General features: G+C 35.5%; 1 protein-coding gene across 1 annotated transcript in view; it reads left to right on the forward strand.

The window, feature by feature from the left end:
• The window catches only part of SNTG2 (syntrophin gamma 2), a gene marked incomplete at both ends in the record, with an annotated part of 282,638 nt that overhangs the window by 135,618 nt on the left and 129,148 nt on the right, over positions 1-17,872 (forward strand). Inside the window, 2 exons of the mRNA XM_080614918.1 lie at positions 5,313-5,369; positions 5,467-5,524. Coding sequence (XP_080471044.1) covers positions 5,313-5,369; positions 5,467-5,524 — 115 coding nt within the window. The remainder of the gene's footprint in view (positions 1-5,312; positions 5,370-5,466; positions 5,525-17,872) is intronic.

The raw sequence follows: 17,872 nt of genomic DNA on the forward strand, positions 1-17,872 counted from the left end.
TAAAGTAGTCCACATTCAGGAATTATGTTACCAGTACCTGCTCAAGTGTACAACCAGAAAATTCTGTTTTGGCAGATAGTGGTGCCAGTTGAACTTGATTTCGTGAAACCTGAGTTTGGCTAATCTTCGTTTGTACCAGTATTAGTATATTTATTACATAGTTTATTAAATGATTTATTAGTGTGATGCTATTAGACTTGTACCTGTAGTGCCAGGTATAGAAGCATCATCATTTAGAGTATATTAAGAGATTTATTTTTTAAATGTTCTTTGGACTTTGTCTCACTATGGAACAGCTGTCAGAATGTTACATGCTTTTCTATCTGAATTTAAATAAAATCTACTACTAAGATGTATATTATTTTACATGTATGTTTTTATTGTACATGACTGCCAATGCCACCAGTACTTTTAGGGATAATTAGAAATCTTTAATTTACATCTGTGTTTGTAGTTAATTTATATCAGTGTCCTTTTCCTTTCTGTTTATGTACTCCAAGATCTATCATACACAGGTCTATGTGACTTCGAGAAAATAAAACACATGCTGTAGCACAAGTTCAACATTGGCCCACAGTTGTCTATGTGAGAGCAGTCTCTGGCTGCATTTTGACTTGTGCTAAATTGTCTATAATGGGTGTTGGTGTACCCTGTGTCTCGGTTTTGGCCAATGTCAGTTGCAGCTGTCTTAAACAATGCCTCAGACCAAATCAGGAGATGACATGTGTCATGTAGTGTTCCAGTTAGGCAGTATTAGTCATAATGTTTTCAAGGAAAGAAAATTTGGTAGTGCTGGTTGGGAGTTTTACTGTGTTGCTTTGCTGGGGAAAATCCTCCAGTCTGCTTTATTTTAGCATAGGCATGGCTTGTGAGACAGGAATTGTAAGACAAACAGTCTCTTCTTTGGTTTGAAGAAGTGAAAAATATCTTCCTGAATTTTTAGTTACAAGATCAAAAAGAACAAAATTAAATAAATGTCCTGAAAAGGAAATAGGACAACAGGATAAGTTAGAGGGGACAGAGTGCAGAGGTCAGATAAAAGAGAATTACTGTTTAGCATGCTTTCCTACAAAACCTGAAATTTAATTCAGCAGATATCTAATGTTGAATCTCCTTTAAATCTCTCAATTACCCACAGATTTTCTTGATTTTCTTCTCTAAATTACGTTTTTGTTTGTTTTTTTTTTAGTAGTGAGCATCTATTTTATGAATTTAAGGGTCCAAATGAAGGACCAAAAGGAAACTAGCCTCTAGTGAGCCATGTGAATTTGTAGGTTTTACCCACCCCCCAAAAAAAAAGTAATTTCCTCCTTTAAAATGAAGTTGCAAAGTCAAATATTAGAAAGTTAGAATTATGCCAAATTAACACTGTTGGATCAGGCATTAGGTGCATCTCTTCTAATCTGAAATTATAATCGATTAAAATGCTGAACATTCAAAGCTAAGGCTGCAGCTGGTCAACATGATGCTTTGAACAGATAAAGTTCATACAAATACTTAGAAAAAAATATTAAGGCATTTCACTAGAACAGAATAGTTGTCCCTGGGTCTTTATGTGCCTCCATTCTTGCTCTGTAGAATGAGGATATATATGCAGGCTGGGAAACTAATTTAATTTATGTGGATGTACCTAAATATTGTACTTCTTACTAGGACAAAACAAGCCCTAAGTATTTTAGTAATACTATGTTTAGAACTAAATTAAAGTTGTATTCATGAAATAATATGACAGATTATGCTTTAAATAAGGATGAAGAAAGAAATAGCTGTACACTGTAAGGTCTCAAAGCCATGTTACTACTAGAATAATGTTTCTTAAAAAGTCTAGTTGTGGTGTGTCATACTATCAGAGTTTAAAATCTTGTCTGGATGTGTCTGTTTTCCACTTCAAGTCACTGAAATTTTTGCTGTATCTGTCTGTACGAGTTACTTGTCTTCTGCCAAGGAAGATGCTTTAAAACTGTGCTTAATCATCTCTGAAAAGTGCTTTGAAAAAGGTAAATATATTTAACTCCTGGCATCTGTTTCACTACTACACAAATCTCTCAAGGTATTTGGTGTTCCTGTGGCTCTTGCCTGCTACCCCTCCAATTTCTTTGCATTATTTTCAAAATGAGCGTATCAGACCTACCTGTATTATTTAAAGTGGGAATCACTGCCAGGTGCAGAAATAATTTCTAGTCTTTCTGCTCCTTCTTAACAGTCTCCCAATGATGCAGGATTATACTAGTGATTTTGGCCGTGGCTTTCTGAAGGAATGTAGGTTTTTCTCATAGTCTTCATGACTCATGTTTAGTTTTTCTTGTAAGATCAAATTCTGCAGATAGAGTGCTTTTCTCTATTTGTTTCAGCTGTTTTCTTTATTACAAGGATGATTTTAAATGATCTTAAAGTTCTGTATGCTTGGAGCCTGTCCATCATTACCCTTATTAGAAGTGTAGTCCCTAAAAACTTTATTGCAATTAATGTAGGTTTTTTTTCAGATCACTGATTTTTTTTTTTTAAAGGTAATCTGTGTACTGTCATTATCCCACAAGAAGCATAGCCACTAAATATTTGATTTATCTCAATTACATTTTTATTTGTTTTTTTTTTTTTTAGTTAGCCAATTTACATGTGCTTAAACTACACAATATTATTTTAAATTCTTTTACATTTTTGATCGAGTGTTTTTAGGGCGTCAGATCAATGCCTTGCTAGGGTTGTTACAAGGCTAGTACTCTGTCATCAAGATTTTAAATCTTGTAGCAAAAATTCACGTAATTTGAAAAGGATTTTTCCATGAAACTTTTCCTCTTTAAAATTATTTCTCCATAAATCCTTGTGAATTGGTTTTACCATTAATCCATAATAGAATGTATAATTCATTGCCAGATTTATTATTATCTGACCTTAAAGTATTGTAATATAATGAAAATCTATGGCTCTATTTATATATTTTCAATATTGACTCAGTATTAGTTTTCTTCTAATATCCTGGAATTGTATACTGTTCAACTTGTTGAAATTAAAAATGAATAACCAAAAAAAAAATCTATCTGTGTCAGCTTGTGTAGATGATCTTGGTTGTGACACTTGATGATCCTCAGCTTTTGGCATTTTACTTTTACGTATCTTTAAAGGAAGGGAGTTTTTTGCATTTTTCAAATGTAGCTCTAAATAAAAATATCTGTTACAAAGGAAATGTTGAGGTACATGATAAATACCTTATTTCAAAGTGTCTTTCATAGAAATATTGAAGCTCTGAAATAAGTGATGCTATGAACTATGAAATCATAAAAATTATTATTACAATGTTATATAAAGAAATTGCTTCATAGGGCTACAATCTCAATTATATCGTCAGTATTATAATTTGAAATGTATCTATCAACCATATGAAAATACATGTTAGTGGCAGTTGAATATGTAAGAAACCAATTAATAATGCCTTGCTTGTCTTTCATAAAATGGCTAAAGCTATCCACGTAATGGTTTTGTATTTGTTGTTTGATAATGCTAAAGCAATATAAGCTATCAAAATATTTATTCCATCATCCCTATGTTATGGGATATATTGGGATAATTTGTTTACAAGGTATAAGCACAGGTGAAAAGAAACATAAATTAAACAAGCAGACAGGATTTATGTCAGAGAAATTTTTTCTTGGAAGTGAGTCACTGAATTTAAAGGTAGAGTCATAGAATCATAGAATCATAGAATAGTTAGGGTTGGAAAGGACCTTAAAATCATCTAGTTCCAAACCCCCTGCCATGGACAAGGGATACCTCACACTAAACTATGTCACCCAAGGCTCTGTCCAACCTGGCCTTGAGCACCGCCAGGAATGGGGCATTCACAACTTCCCTGGGCAACCCATTCCAGTGCCTCTCAACCTTTGCAGTAAAGAACTTCTTCCTTATATCCAATCTAAATTCCCCTGTTTAAGTTTTAACCCATTCAACCTTGTCCTACCACTACAGTCCCTAATGAAGAGTCCCTCCCCCTCATCCTTATAGGCCCCCTTCAGATACTGGAAGGCTGCTATGAGGTTTCCTTGCAGCCTTCTCTTCTCCAGGCTGAACAGCCCCATATTCTAATTCAGATTGAATCAGAGCTTTGTCAGTGCATATAATAATTTAGATAAAAAGTTTTGATGCAATTCAAAATGAAGAAAACCTATGAAACAATCTGAATTAGCACAGTTTTCAGTAAAGCTGAATTATATAATCTGAAATTTGTGGGCTTGACTACTGAAATAATAATTTATATTGTGCTGAATTAGTGAAATTGTAAAATACCCAACAGGAAATATAAATATAGGAGTAATCTCATATATATTTTCTTATCTACTGAAAAGGAAAAAATAAATAATCATAGAATCACAGTATGGTTTGGGTAGGAAGGGAACCCTAAAGATCATCTGTTTCCAACCTCCCTTTCCCAGGCAGAGACACCTTCCACTAGACCATGTTGCTCATAGCCTCGTCCAACCTGGCCTTGAACACTGCCAGGGATGGGGCAGCCACAGCTTCTCTGGGCAACCTGCGCCAGTGTCTCACAAAGGTTAATTCACAGGAATTAACCTTTTCCTAATATCTGATCTAAATATACCCTCCTATATGTTGAGGAAGTTCTGTAAAGATGGCATTCTCTGCTGTGCTGTTCAGCATGTTACAAAAAAAGTTCCTCACAACTCTGTAATTACTGTCAGCCGATGAAGTGCTATTATTATGTTGTCAGGCACCAAGAGTTTACATACTAATGAAATGTCAAATTCAGCATACTGTTAAACATATGATAGGTTGCTGTAGAAAAATATTGATAAATGTTTTCTTCTGTATGCATTTAAATATGAAACACAAGAAAAAAGCCATTTGAAGCAGACTTTCACTAAAAGTCTTTTGGCATATGCTGCAAAAAATGGTAAAGGTCTGAAGATATGGATTAGAAAATGTTGGTATTTGTGACTGAAAAATGAGACTAAGTATCGTGCATACATGATAACTACGCAAATGCGTATCCCAAAGCAAAACATGTAAAAAGTTTCTGTTTAGGAAGAATATCACTTAAACGGTACAAAAAAAAAAAAAAACATGCTGAAAGTCTGCATGCAGAATTCACACACAAATTCTGCTCTCTATGGTAAGGAATTAAATAAGTGCCTATAAATTGGTGTTGAATGATACTTCAGAACTGGATCACTTAGATTCTAGGCTATCTCTGAGAAAGAATTTTTTAGAAGTAAAAAAAAAAAGTTTAAAACCATCTTATATGCTTATTCAGATATTGTGTTTTCACCTAAATTTATTTTTTCTACAATTTTTTAAAGCACAGAACTGTTACACTTCATAGACAACCAGTTGGTGGCTTGGGCTTAAGCATAAAGGTATGGATCCCTTCTCATTTCTTCTTTTAATTTTTCAGTACAGCTAATTCACTCCAGTCTTAATTGAGATCTTATGGTTAATACATGTCTTTTACAGGGTGGTGCTGAGCACAAAGTGCCTGTCGTCATATCAAAAATATTTAAAGACCAAGCAGGTAACTTATATTTATGTTATTTACTTATACAGTACTGTAGTATATATGGATTGTTTTGAAAAATTAAATTCTCTTTAAACTGAGAATTAAAACACATGTGGCTCACTCTTTCAGCTTTACACTATCTTTAAGATATTCTGTAATGTCCAAAAGGTCTATGTGCTTTTGTGCTGAATTCAAAATCTTTTCAAGTCTTTAGGATCTATACTTGCAATTTTACTGGTAAGTAATGGTTTCTGAAAACATATTTTTTACTGCAGTAAGACAGTTGTAAACAAAGTATTGAATGTTACTTCTGGAAACAAAACTGTGACGTAGGAAATCTACTGATGTACTTAATTTTAATAACACAGCATATAAAAAAAATACAAACCAGACATATTTTTTTCCCCACGCAATAATTCACTGCTATGTGGTATGACTAACTGTGCCTAGTTGCAAGCAGAGAGTGATTTGTAATGTTTATTATGGTTATGATATCACAAGATTTAAATCAGTGTAGTCTACCCCAGTTAAGTATTAAGCTAACATTTATCTAGCAAGAGGAACCTTTGGGGGACTGTGTCAGAGTTTGGACAGATTTTGGTAAGTTGAAGAGCTGCACTGGAAAACAAAGGGGCTCTTCAGTAAGTTTTACATGGGTGGGCAGTGCCTTGAAACGTGAACTAAGGGTCTTAGCTGATGAAAAACAAAGTCATGTTTTCTTCTCTGTTAGACGTGGATGTGGGGGCTAGTTTGTTATTTTCTTTGCTGAGGCATTCTTTGACATATTTGAAGATTCGATGTGTTTGTGTTATAAGCTTCTATGTGTTTCCTCTCTTCTCTAGAGCAAATCTACGCATTTCATCTAACCTTTCCTGCAAGAAAAGACAGAGCACTGCACTGTGACCCTCAGTGCATGTCCTGCTCCTTAAACAACTCAGAGCCACTGACACAATCTTTTGAAATCATCAGCTGATTTGCTGCAGTGGAGATTAAGCACATTTGCTTGGCAAGCCTCGTGCTTCACTAGCTCACAGGCTGTGCTTGGTTTTCTCCTCTGTGTTTTCTTCAGGGAGTCCTTATTTTGCTTGAAAAGTAATTACTTCAATATTATCATATTAATTAGTAAATAATAGTAATGAAGAGGGTATGTTCAAATTTATCTCAAATATGAACTTGAGGGACTATTTCTGTTTTAAGATTCTAGTGCTTTCATGTTAGAAGAAACAATCTGGCAATACTATTAAAGGGAAAATAAGCGTTTTAAAAATATATGCATTCTTTCTCCCTACTTATATATATATTTTATACATCTGGGAAAATATTTATGTTGTATAAAATGAGATGTTAAGCATGAGGGAGAGATGAGACTCATACAGAGTTATCTCAAACCAAATATTGGACTGAACTTCTGTATTTTCCTAGTGTGAATAAATCACCAATTTTCATTGGTGATTTCATTCGACTTTCACTATACAAGGTACTTATAATAGTGAAACTGATTGGCTAGCTTCAAAGGTGGCTTTGACTCAAGCAATGAAATAAGTTGCTGCTTCAAGCAAATATACTGAATTTTAAAAAATAAAAAAAAGTTGTATCATGCAACTTTTCTTTCATGTATCATGTAACATTTGAAAATACATCAGTTACCTGATAAGAAGTGATTTCTTATCAGGAATTTTACTATGAGGATTTTAAAATTCTCCTTACTGACTAAAGTACTGATTTTCTAAAAGTCTGACAACTCCTCATAGTTTTGTGAAATGTAGTGTGTGTTACATGAAAATCTTCAAGATCATTTTTGCACCCTTACTTTGTTGGGATACGGTACTATTTTATAGTATTAAAGCTAGAAGTATAAAAAGGAGTTGCTTGTTTTTTATAGCTGTATAACCTTTGTGCTATCCTAAAGAATGTAGTCAGCTAACTTTGTGTTCCTTAAATTTTTCAGATATAGGAGAAGTGATTTTGTTGGTATTGACCTTAAGCAGCAGCTGAAGGCATTTGCACTTCAGTTGTTGAGACAGGATGAATATTTCAATTGGATTTTATTTCATTATTCAACATGAGCACTTCTGTAGCACAACGGTAATAAATATTATTCTTACAGTTTTTGACTGGCTTAGAGACCTCTTGGCTGTGATCGCTGTGTTTATAGCTTCCAGTTTAAGTTATCCTAGTTCACCCTATTCAATAAGACTTTTCTTGAATGAGTTCACTGAAACATATGTAGAAACTCAATTCAAGAGCATAACTTTGCATTTCCGAAAGACAAGATTAAGTGATCATTCAGTGTTGGAGACTAATGTGCAATGTATTACAAATCACAGGAAGAATGTCTTGAGATTTTCCTGAGCAGTATTAAGTAAGAACACGTTTTGCTAGTGCCAATGACTCATCACTGAGTTTAAGCCTTTTACATTTTTCTGTGGATTCTTTCATTCTAACAAAGGTTAAATTTTTTCATACCACCAAATCTTTTGCAAAGTTAGTTTCTGAGTGACTGTGCCAGGCAGAATAAGAACAAGTAAATGCAAACACATTTACAAAATCAAAAGTAATGTCAAAAATTAGCTACAGAATAATTTTAATCCTATTGGTTATTACTTCACTTCAAAACAAGGATTTTTTTCTGCTACCCATATATAAAATCATCCAGTTAATGAAGCATATTAGCAGCATGATTTATAATCTCCCAGATGATGAAAAGACAGTATTGATATTGAAGCATTTCAGTAAGACTTTCTAAAACTGATTTATGCTTTCTTTAGTGTTTTTTAATATTATTTAATACTGTACTGCTTTTCCTGTATTTTCCTTTGAAACTGGCTTAAGAGTACATTGTGCTCTATCATTGTACAATAGTTGTACAAACATTGTACAAGAGTTGGTGATTTGCTAAGAGCTTCTAGGTGTGTGTTATTTTTATGTATGTGTTAGAATTAGCATTAAAAATTTATTTTTGGTAAAAACTGTAGAAGGCTTACAGTCAAATAGATGTAGTCTTATCCTCAGAGATGTGTAACTGAATATTTGAAACTTTGAAAGGCATCAGGTCAGGTTTACTTGTACACTGAATTTGTAAGAAATTTTGTCAGATCCACTACATAAAAAGAATCCTTAGATACAATATATGGGTAAATGAGCTTTCATGTGTTTACATCTTTCTCAGGTCTGTTACTCCCATTTGTAATTACTAAAGCATCTTTAGTGGAACCTAAAGGGTGGGGACTGTAAAAACAAATGAACATTAAAATCTATCCTTGTCATACATTCAAATGACTTTCTGCATATGGTATTGGAAATTTTAGTTGTATAACCATCAAGCAATCACATTTCTGATCTGCAGAATTACCAAGTTAGCAGTCACATTTTGTCACTCTGATGCAACTTTCCATTTTCATGAGACATGCTGCAGTAATCTGGCTATTGCTGTGAGCTCTGCTCATCTCATATAACATGTGGAGTCATACAAGCAGCAGTAATGAAACAGTACAGTGGGTTCAGCTCACTTAGGCATGCTGAAAATACTTAAGTAAAATTAAATAAAACTGGGTGGAATAGGTATAGTTTGCATTTTGCCAGTTTCAAAAAAGGTCTTCTCTTAAGAGCTGAAATTCATTAAGACCTCAACTTGAAAGCATTTTTCCGCCCTTTGTGATAAAAGTTGACTTATATCTCACATTCTACTGTATTGAACAATCCTCTATTTTATGTTTAGTCCTTTCTGATGGGGGATGCTATATACCCTGGCAGAACTGGAATGAACCTGGGACATTCAGCCACTGAAACATTCTTGGCTTAAACCCATGTGCTCTGCAAACACAGACTGTGTCCAAATATCATATCCTGGCTGCCTGAATTCAGGAACATCTGTTTGGAGGACATGGTGTCAGTCTGATGAGGGCTTTTAACAGTTTCATTTACACTTAGATGCCAAGCAAAGATTGTTTAGTATGGAAGCATATGTGATACTTCTCCTATAGGTATTTTTAATGTGCTGACTACAGTTATCCGCAAGAGTGGTAGAACTGGGGTAACCAAGCCTAGTCATAACAAGTTAGTGGACATGATGTGAGATTACAGTCAATCTGCACAGCATGGTCTAGTTTATAGCTGATGTTCTCCATCCCTACAGCTGCCTTGGCTTCATCAGCCTAGGAGATTCATTCCACTGAGCCAGCAAGGTTGAGATTAAGGATGATTTAAACCCAAATGGAGGCATTTGCATTTAAAAGGGAGTCAGAATAGATCACAAATTTGCATTAAGCTTTATGCTAATGAAGGTGAAGGCTGAACACAAGGCCATCTTTGAACATAAGAAAGGTCTTATTTCAACATAGACATTTAAAGCTGAATGGTATTTAATATCTGTACACTTGTTTCCTAATGTCACTTACAAATTTCTTCAGTGTTTTTTTAGTATTATTCATACTTTGTATATTTTTTTAAATTGTATTTGCCAATATTATTACTGGAAAGCTAACGAAGATAGAATCTACTCATTGTTCTCTCCCTTGGACTAGTGCCTCCAGTTCTGAATTTATTTTCAGAAGTCATAGAAGAATATTCTTAGCATATTGGATTTCTTTTATTATTGTTGCCTCCTCAAGAATAGGCAGGCCATAAAAGTCAGTACTTCTAAACAGAAATGACGCCTTAATGAATTGCTAAAGATCAGTCAGCAAGTAAAAAGAAAGTATTTTGATCCCTGATTCAGGAAGGAGTTTTTATTCAACCTGATAGTTGAGAACATACTTGAGGTCCGGTAGCATTCATTGTATATTTAGTGAGAAGCATATAGGTAGATGAATTCTTGAGGTGAGGTTCTAGGATGATTTATACTACTGGAATATGTTTTGAGGGTTAAATGCTAAAGCAAGACACTTAAATTATTGACCTAAATCAAATTAATTCTTTGGGTAGAAGGATGCAAAGGGTTAATTTTTAGGTGATTATTTAACTGAACAGGCATATGCTTAAAATGAGGTACCAAATGTTTTATTAGATGGTAATATTTTCATTGTTACAATGAAATAAATTGTTCATAAATAATTCCTGGACAGAAGACAATTTGGGATGAAATATTTTTAAGTTTTGCTTAGCAGTTTTGTTTTGCTGTAGAATTTATATTAATTTTTTGAATAGGATTTAAGAGCTTGATGAATCCAGACTCATCTTTACAGAGAAAACCAAAGCATTCCCATTTTAGGTCAGTTTGAAATTTTATTTCTTTCCTTTGGTTTGGCTAAAAATCAGAAACAGCTCTAGAATTAGGCAGTTGCTTAGGTACTTTCCCAAAATGAGGCTTTATATATGTATACATAGATACATGTTTCTGTCTAGAAATGTGTGCATTGAGTTCCTGATACTGAAAAAAAATTGTGTTCAGAGAGTGTATTAATGGTCAAATTCTTCTCCATGCATGTGAAGTTGATCAACTTTCAATAATTAGTTTTGCACAACAGCTAAGTGAAAATATAAAATGTCAGCTCTAAAGGGTTTTATGATGAATACTTCAGAGGGTGCATTTTGCAGTTTATTAAACAAAAAGGTAGATATAAAATCTGAAAATCATTATTTGTAATTTCAGTGGGCCTCTAATATTATGGTTATCATTCTTATACTCCAGACTAAATAGAGAAAGGTATGAAAAATACATTCTTTTTTTTCCAGTTGTCATCTGTTCCAGAGTTGTCATCTGTTGAGGTAGCAGTTGAGTGAATCAGCTGTGGCCATAGGATGTCATTGATGTGTAGTTTCTGTTCTTCCTTCCGCTCACCTCCCTCTGATTGACAATGTTGTTCACTTATGAACTGCAGAAATCTAATGAAATATTACCAAAATTTGCTATTTGTATTTGTTAGCACTACAGTCCAGCTTGAAAAAAAAAGGTCAATGGTAATTATTCCATGAAGAGAAATTAAAGAACTGTATAATATTTTTTGATTCAGATAGTATGTTCAGGAGAGAACTGCCTGAAGTCCCTTTGAAGATGGATGGTGTTTTGGACTTTGGATTTGGAGCTTGCTTTTACCGCAGAAACTGGTATAGAAACTGGAGAAGCAAGCAGCTAGACAGAAAACATCTTTTAACTGTGACAGAGATTCCCATTGCATTGAAAGATACTAGTAAAAAGAGTAAAACTCATCCAGCTGATTTTAAGACTGAAGCAGTCAAGAACAGTGTAGAGTATTTGATGGAAAGAGAAATGTTAACAGCCCTTATGCTTGGAGATAATGTCACATGGAATAATATGAGAAGTTTAATAACATCCTTTGGCAATTTCAGAAAAGGTCTATTTTTGATCTTTCCACTGTTCTTATCTTTCCCTTACTGGTTTCTGAACCAGAGACTTTTAAGGCTATTTTAGGAACTACATCTCTTTTTTTCTTGTAATCCGTTTAAAGCATGTGTTTCTGCTACATTTGGCATCCAACCTTAGTCTCCAAGTTTGTTTTTCAGCTATCATCTCTACAACATTTAAAACTTTTTGGCATACTAGAATATAATTTAATGGAAACTTCGTTTCATAATTTAGGAAAAAAAAAAAAGATTGAAGATGCCAGATTATAATTTGTTTCCTCAGATAAAGTTACTTATTCATAAATTTTCTAACTTAATATGATGTTATTCGGCTCAGAACGCCATCTCAGAAGACATCATATGTCTTAGAGCTAACATTATGCCTTAGAATATTGCAATTGTGTGATCAGATTCATCTTCCTTTTACATTGTGCTGCATTCCTTTGTCAATTTATTCACCTAGTGATGAATTAATTTTAAAATGCATATGACTATCTTTACCTGAAAAAATATTGCAATAATTCTGAAAATATATAATTATAGAATGGCTAGGGTTGGAAAGGACCTTAAGATCATCTAGTTCCAACCCCTCTGCCATGGGCAGGGACACCTCACACTAAAACATGTCACCCAAGGCTCTGTCCAGCCTGGCCTTGAACACCGCCAGGGATGGAGCATTCACAACTTCCCTGGGCAACCTGTTCCAGTACCTCACAGTAAAGAACTTCTTAATTATATCTAACCTGAACTTCCCTCATTTAAGATTGAACCTGTTGCTGCCTGTCCCCACAGTCCCTGATGAAAAGTCCCTCTCCAGCATCTTTGTAGCCCCTCTACAGATACTGGCAGGCTGCAATGAAGTCTATGCGCAGCCTTATCTTCTCCAGGCTGAACAGCCCCAACTTTCTCAGCCTGTCTTCATATGGGAAGTGCTCCAGCCCCTTTATCATCCTCATGGTCATTATCATGTTTTCAAGTTTAGATTGATTTTACACATAGAGTTTCTAACACTACTGACCATATTCCCAGAAAAAAACATACTTTTGCAATTTTTAAATTGCTTTTCACTGACTCTTAAGGAAGTGTTAGTTGTGCATGGCTAGTAGAATTTTTATTTTTATTTTTTATAAAATATAACTTACTCATGGTCATAACTGTTGCTTTTGCTTCTCATTCATTGTTACCTATTTCTAAATTCTGTCCATGTGAGATGCTTGAGTATTTTTACTTTTATTTTCAAACTCGAGGGACTTACAGCTGTGGTTAGGCAAGTATCCCAAGTAATAAATGACAGTAATAATGTTTCACTTTCAAATTTTCAGAAAATACATTAAAAAAAAAGTCTTTGCTTTTGTTATAGTCACATCTTAGTTGTCATGATTTTTCTTAAAAAGGCAAAACTTTAAAGTACTTAACACTATTAATGTTCCAATTTTTCTTCCTTACTTTGAGTATTTTTCTATAAAGGTAAAATCAAATGATGAAGAACTGAATGTAAAACTGGAAGTATTTTTCTCTAGTACAAATTTATCTTGATAACCATTCCTGTGGGCTCTCTCTGCTGCACTATCTACAAGCTAATCTGAGCTACAATTTTCCTGTTCAATATTTTCCAACTCTTTTAGAATTAAAACATTTCATCTGAAGAAAGGTTGAAGTTATAGCAATTCATGTCTCATGTTTTAAGTGTGCTTTACTACTAACTGTAAAATCTCTATAAATGGTCATAATTCCAGATATAATTATACACTTGATGATCATCTGAGAATAAAGTTCAGAATGGGGTGAGAGAACTGCCCTTAAGGGAAACTCATACTGAATGAAAATTAATGGAGAGAGAGAGAGAGAGAGAGGAAATCACAAACAGATACAGATAGATAAAGTGTAGGAGAAGAAAAAAACAGTAATGGAACAGCAAAAATCCTGTTTCATTGTAGCACAATACTAGATGTGACACTAAAAATGGGAAGTATATATATATGGTTAGAAATGTCCATCACTTCAGGGTTTTTCCATAGTGGAATCTGACTTGATTACCTTTTTCCAGCTGGGATTCTGCTATTCACGTGTAATTTTGGATGATGATTCTTCTTAATTTCCCTGACAATTTTTACTCAAAACTTCAAGGAAAATTTGTCTGCTCCCAATCTATGGTTCTTTCCCTCTCATGATGCTTAGTCCTTTCTGCGAATAGAGTTCCTGTGTCACAGAGCAGCAAGAAATCACATTTAGTTAATTGTGTTTATTTCGTAAAGGATTAGGATTTTTTTGTATTCTCCCTTCCGCCAGTTTTCCCATCCAAAACAACATGCTTTTTATATGGAACAAAATAAATAATTTTCACTTTTGAACACAGGAGTGCCAATATGTTGCTATAAATCATGGTTTCCCAAATTCTCTCCTATTATCACTTCTAAGTGGCAAAAGGAGTTGCTTTTTGACCAACACACCTGTTTGGTCTTTATCCCCACCTCTTGCACACATCAGATTTTTCGGATAGGATCCCTGCCCATGAATTTACTAATCATTCCAGTGTTACAAGAAAAACACAGCATTATTTTGTCTACAGGATCCTATCTGGTACAGTAGATGGAACACATTGCTAGCTTGTACATTGTCCTAGGTAATTCTTGGTATCAATTCCAGGCATGTGTTGCAATATGCCAAATCGTAAAGACTGCTATGTCCAGTTCTCACTCAGATGCTTGGGTGAAAGACAGAGTCTTTCCTGGTGATGCTTCTGGTGCCTGTGCACTATTATAGTTCATGTTATTCTTTGTACAGTCCAAGCTGAAGAGAAAACAGTTCTGACTTCCCAGGCCAACCCATATTTATCTTGTTTTAACTTTGCAGATACAATGCTGTATATTATGCAGCTATACAAAGTGCCAGCTAAAATACTTTTCTGCAGGATGGCCTCAGCTTTTCAACAGTCCCATAGCCTATTCTCAGAGTAGCATTTTTATTCACTGATCTTCTGTGACTCAGCAGGAGATTCATTCTGCCATTAAGGCATTCATAATCAGGAGGATCAGTGGCAATTTCTGTAGCACCGCTGGATATCCTTCTTATTAATTCACATAATGCTCATTATTATCTCTCCAAACCTGTGCTCCCTGCCTATATAGTGTTTGTGTAGCAAGCTTTTGGTAGCAAGGAAGCTAGGTTTGGCTTCTGTGAGAAGCTGCTAGAAGCTTCCCCTATATCCAACAGAGCCAATGCCAGCCAGCTCCAAGACAGACCCACTGGTGATCAAGGCCAAGCCCATCAGTGACAGTAGTAGGGTGCTTGGGATAATTTAAGAAGGGGAAAAAGTTACTGTGCAACAGCAATTGCAGCCAGAGAGTATGTGAAAGAAACAGCCCTGCAGACACCCAGGTCAGTAAAGGTGGACAGGAGTAGGTGCTTCAGGCACTGGAGCAGAGATTCCCCTGCAGCCCATGGTGCAGACCATGGTGAGGCAGCCTGTGCCCCTGCAGCCCGTGTAGGTCCATTGCGGAGCAGGGGGATTCCTGAAGGAGTCTGTGAACCTGTGAGAAGCCCACACTGGAGCAGGCTCCTGGCAGGAGCTGTGGCCCCATGGAGAGAGGAGTCCACACTGGAGCAGATTTGCTGCAGGACCTGTGACCCTGCAAAAGACCCATGGTGGAGCAGTCTGTTCCTGATGGTCTGCACCCTGTGGAAGTGCAGGGTGCACGCTGGAGTAGTTCATGAAGAACTGCAGCCCATGGGCAGGACTCATGTTGGAGAAGTCCATGGAGACCTGTCTGCTGTGGGAGGGACCCCATGCTGGAACAGGGGAAGAGTGTGAGGAGTCCTCCCCTGTGGGAGGTAGTTTTCAATGTTTGGGTTAATATAGTTGTGTTTAAAACATAGATTTAAAATGCCAAACTGTCTGTCTTAGATAAATAGAGCAAGTTGGAGCCAGTCCATCTTTACAGTCATGACTATAGTTATGTCCAGTTAATGTGCGAAGAAGGAAAAATACATCTGGATGACTTTGAGAAGACTCTTGCATTCTCTATTGAGTCAATCTAGTTTCTTAAACAGCCTTCTAGATTTTCTTTATGCACTGAAATGCGTGTATTTAAAGTTAAGTTTATGAATTGAGAGATCTCTGAAGTCAGTGCAGCTCATTGTGTGATCTAAGCAACATTTTGTGAATCACTAATAGTGTCAGAGGACATAGTACCTGGTATGTTTCTTGTGTGCTTCAGGAATTCAACAAAAATTGAGTGAAAATATGTATTGTGATTAATCTTGAAAAATATAAGGATGCCATATTACTTACAGACGCATTTCTTCAACATAAGCACCTTTGGGTTTCCCTCATGCTTTCATCCTACTTCAGTATCATTTGTGAATGTGCAGCATTAAACCTTTTTAAAGATAATTAAGATACAGAGAAAAAGTGCTGTAGCACTAAGTGGTGTAGCATGCACTTCATCTTCTTTCACAGCCTGGTACATTTCTGCTTATTACTACTTTGTGCTTATTTTCCTTTCAAGCGTTTTTTTGGGGACTGTTCAATTCACTGCTACTAAAATACTACTTCAAGTAAAACTTCAAGATGCATACTGGATTCTAAGGAAGCTGTATATGCTGTTTCTCTGAAACTCTTTCTTGAGTGTTTTGTTTTTAGTACTGATTCATTTTACACATAGTGACTGATAATTATGGAGCAGCCTTTCATAGACACCTTTGTATATGAGGATGTTACAACTGGAAGAAAAATGTCCCACATAGCCTGGAACCTTTTACTTAATATTTTTGTCATGTAAAAAATATATAATTTAATGAAAACATTAGTAGATGTCTTCAGATTTAAAATGTGCCTTAGAGAAATGCCCAACGTGTCTCTTTTGAAGGAGTTTTTCCAATCAATTTGTTTCTAATATGCAATATAGTAAACTCTAATGTAACTTTTGTATCATAGTGACATGTCCTCTATAAATTTGTTTTGTGCAAAATATTTTTCTTTAAAATCGTCATTAGACAATTGGCTAAACCCAAAGTGTTTCATCGCAGACATGCAAACATCACTGGCTGTGATGGCAGCAGCTATGTAGATGTCTACATTATTTGGTTAGTTTGCAGTATAATGTACTTTTGGAGCAAATGCCATGTTTGTCCTCATTTTCGTGCTTTGTTTCAGTTCACAGAACATTTGGCACCAACCACATAATGCTGCTTCTCTCGTTTACTTATCTGGACAGCTCTGATTGTGTGTAGAGACTTTGCAAGCAGGATATAATTGCTTTGTGCTCTTAAGCTATAAAATTTATTGGCTAACACACACAGTAGGTAGCTGGGGATATTGCAGTACTCATCATCCCTGTGGAATTACCAATGAGTCCTTATTAACCTGGCAGTCAATAGTCAGGTGGGAAAGGTTCAGCCTCTACTGCTCCCTGGAAGAGATTTGTCTTCAGTGCTGCTGAGTTACCATCCTCCAGCTTCATGATTTTCTTCCTTGAATTTTATACCTTGTCATGTCAGTGCTTTTCAAGTGTTGAGCTGCTAACTAGACCCATCTCAAGAATTTTAGCTGTGTCTGGAATTGTTCCTTTCCTGCTTTGCATTGATACCATTCTATGTATTTTATTATAACTTTTGTTAAACCAAGCAGTTTTCTCAGCAGATTTAAACAAGATTGTGCAGCTGTGCAATTGTGTCATTATGCAGCGGGTCATGGATAGCTGAACATCCAGGAGCATGGCGGTACCTACCTACTTGCCTACAAATCTTCATGATGCTCTCTTCCATCAGGATCTCACCTTTCACTCAAACACTTTCTGACTCAGTACACTTTCCTTTATCACCAATCCTACATTTTTCTGTTTTCACCTCTTACAGAAATCCTTTCCAAACATCTCTTGCATCCCCACCCCTTTTTCTTTTACAGTGCTTCTTTTTGCAATATTGCTCTTTCCAACTGATCTTTCCAATGGCAACAGCTGCTTTGGTCTCCCAGAAAAGTCAGTAAGACAGGGCCTCAGGAAAACAGTGCTACCTGCAGTTTGTGTGTGCCATCCTCATCACATCTGTGGATCAGCTGTC

Source organism: Psittacula echo (genome assembly GCF_963264785.1).
Source record: "Psittacula echo genome assembly, chromosome: 4".
NCBI classification, from domain to species: Eukaryota; Metazoa; Chordata; class Aves; order Psittaciformes; family Psittacidae; genus Psittacula; species Psittacula echo.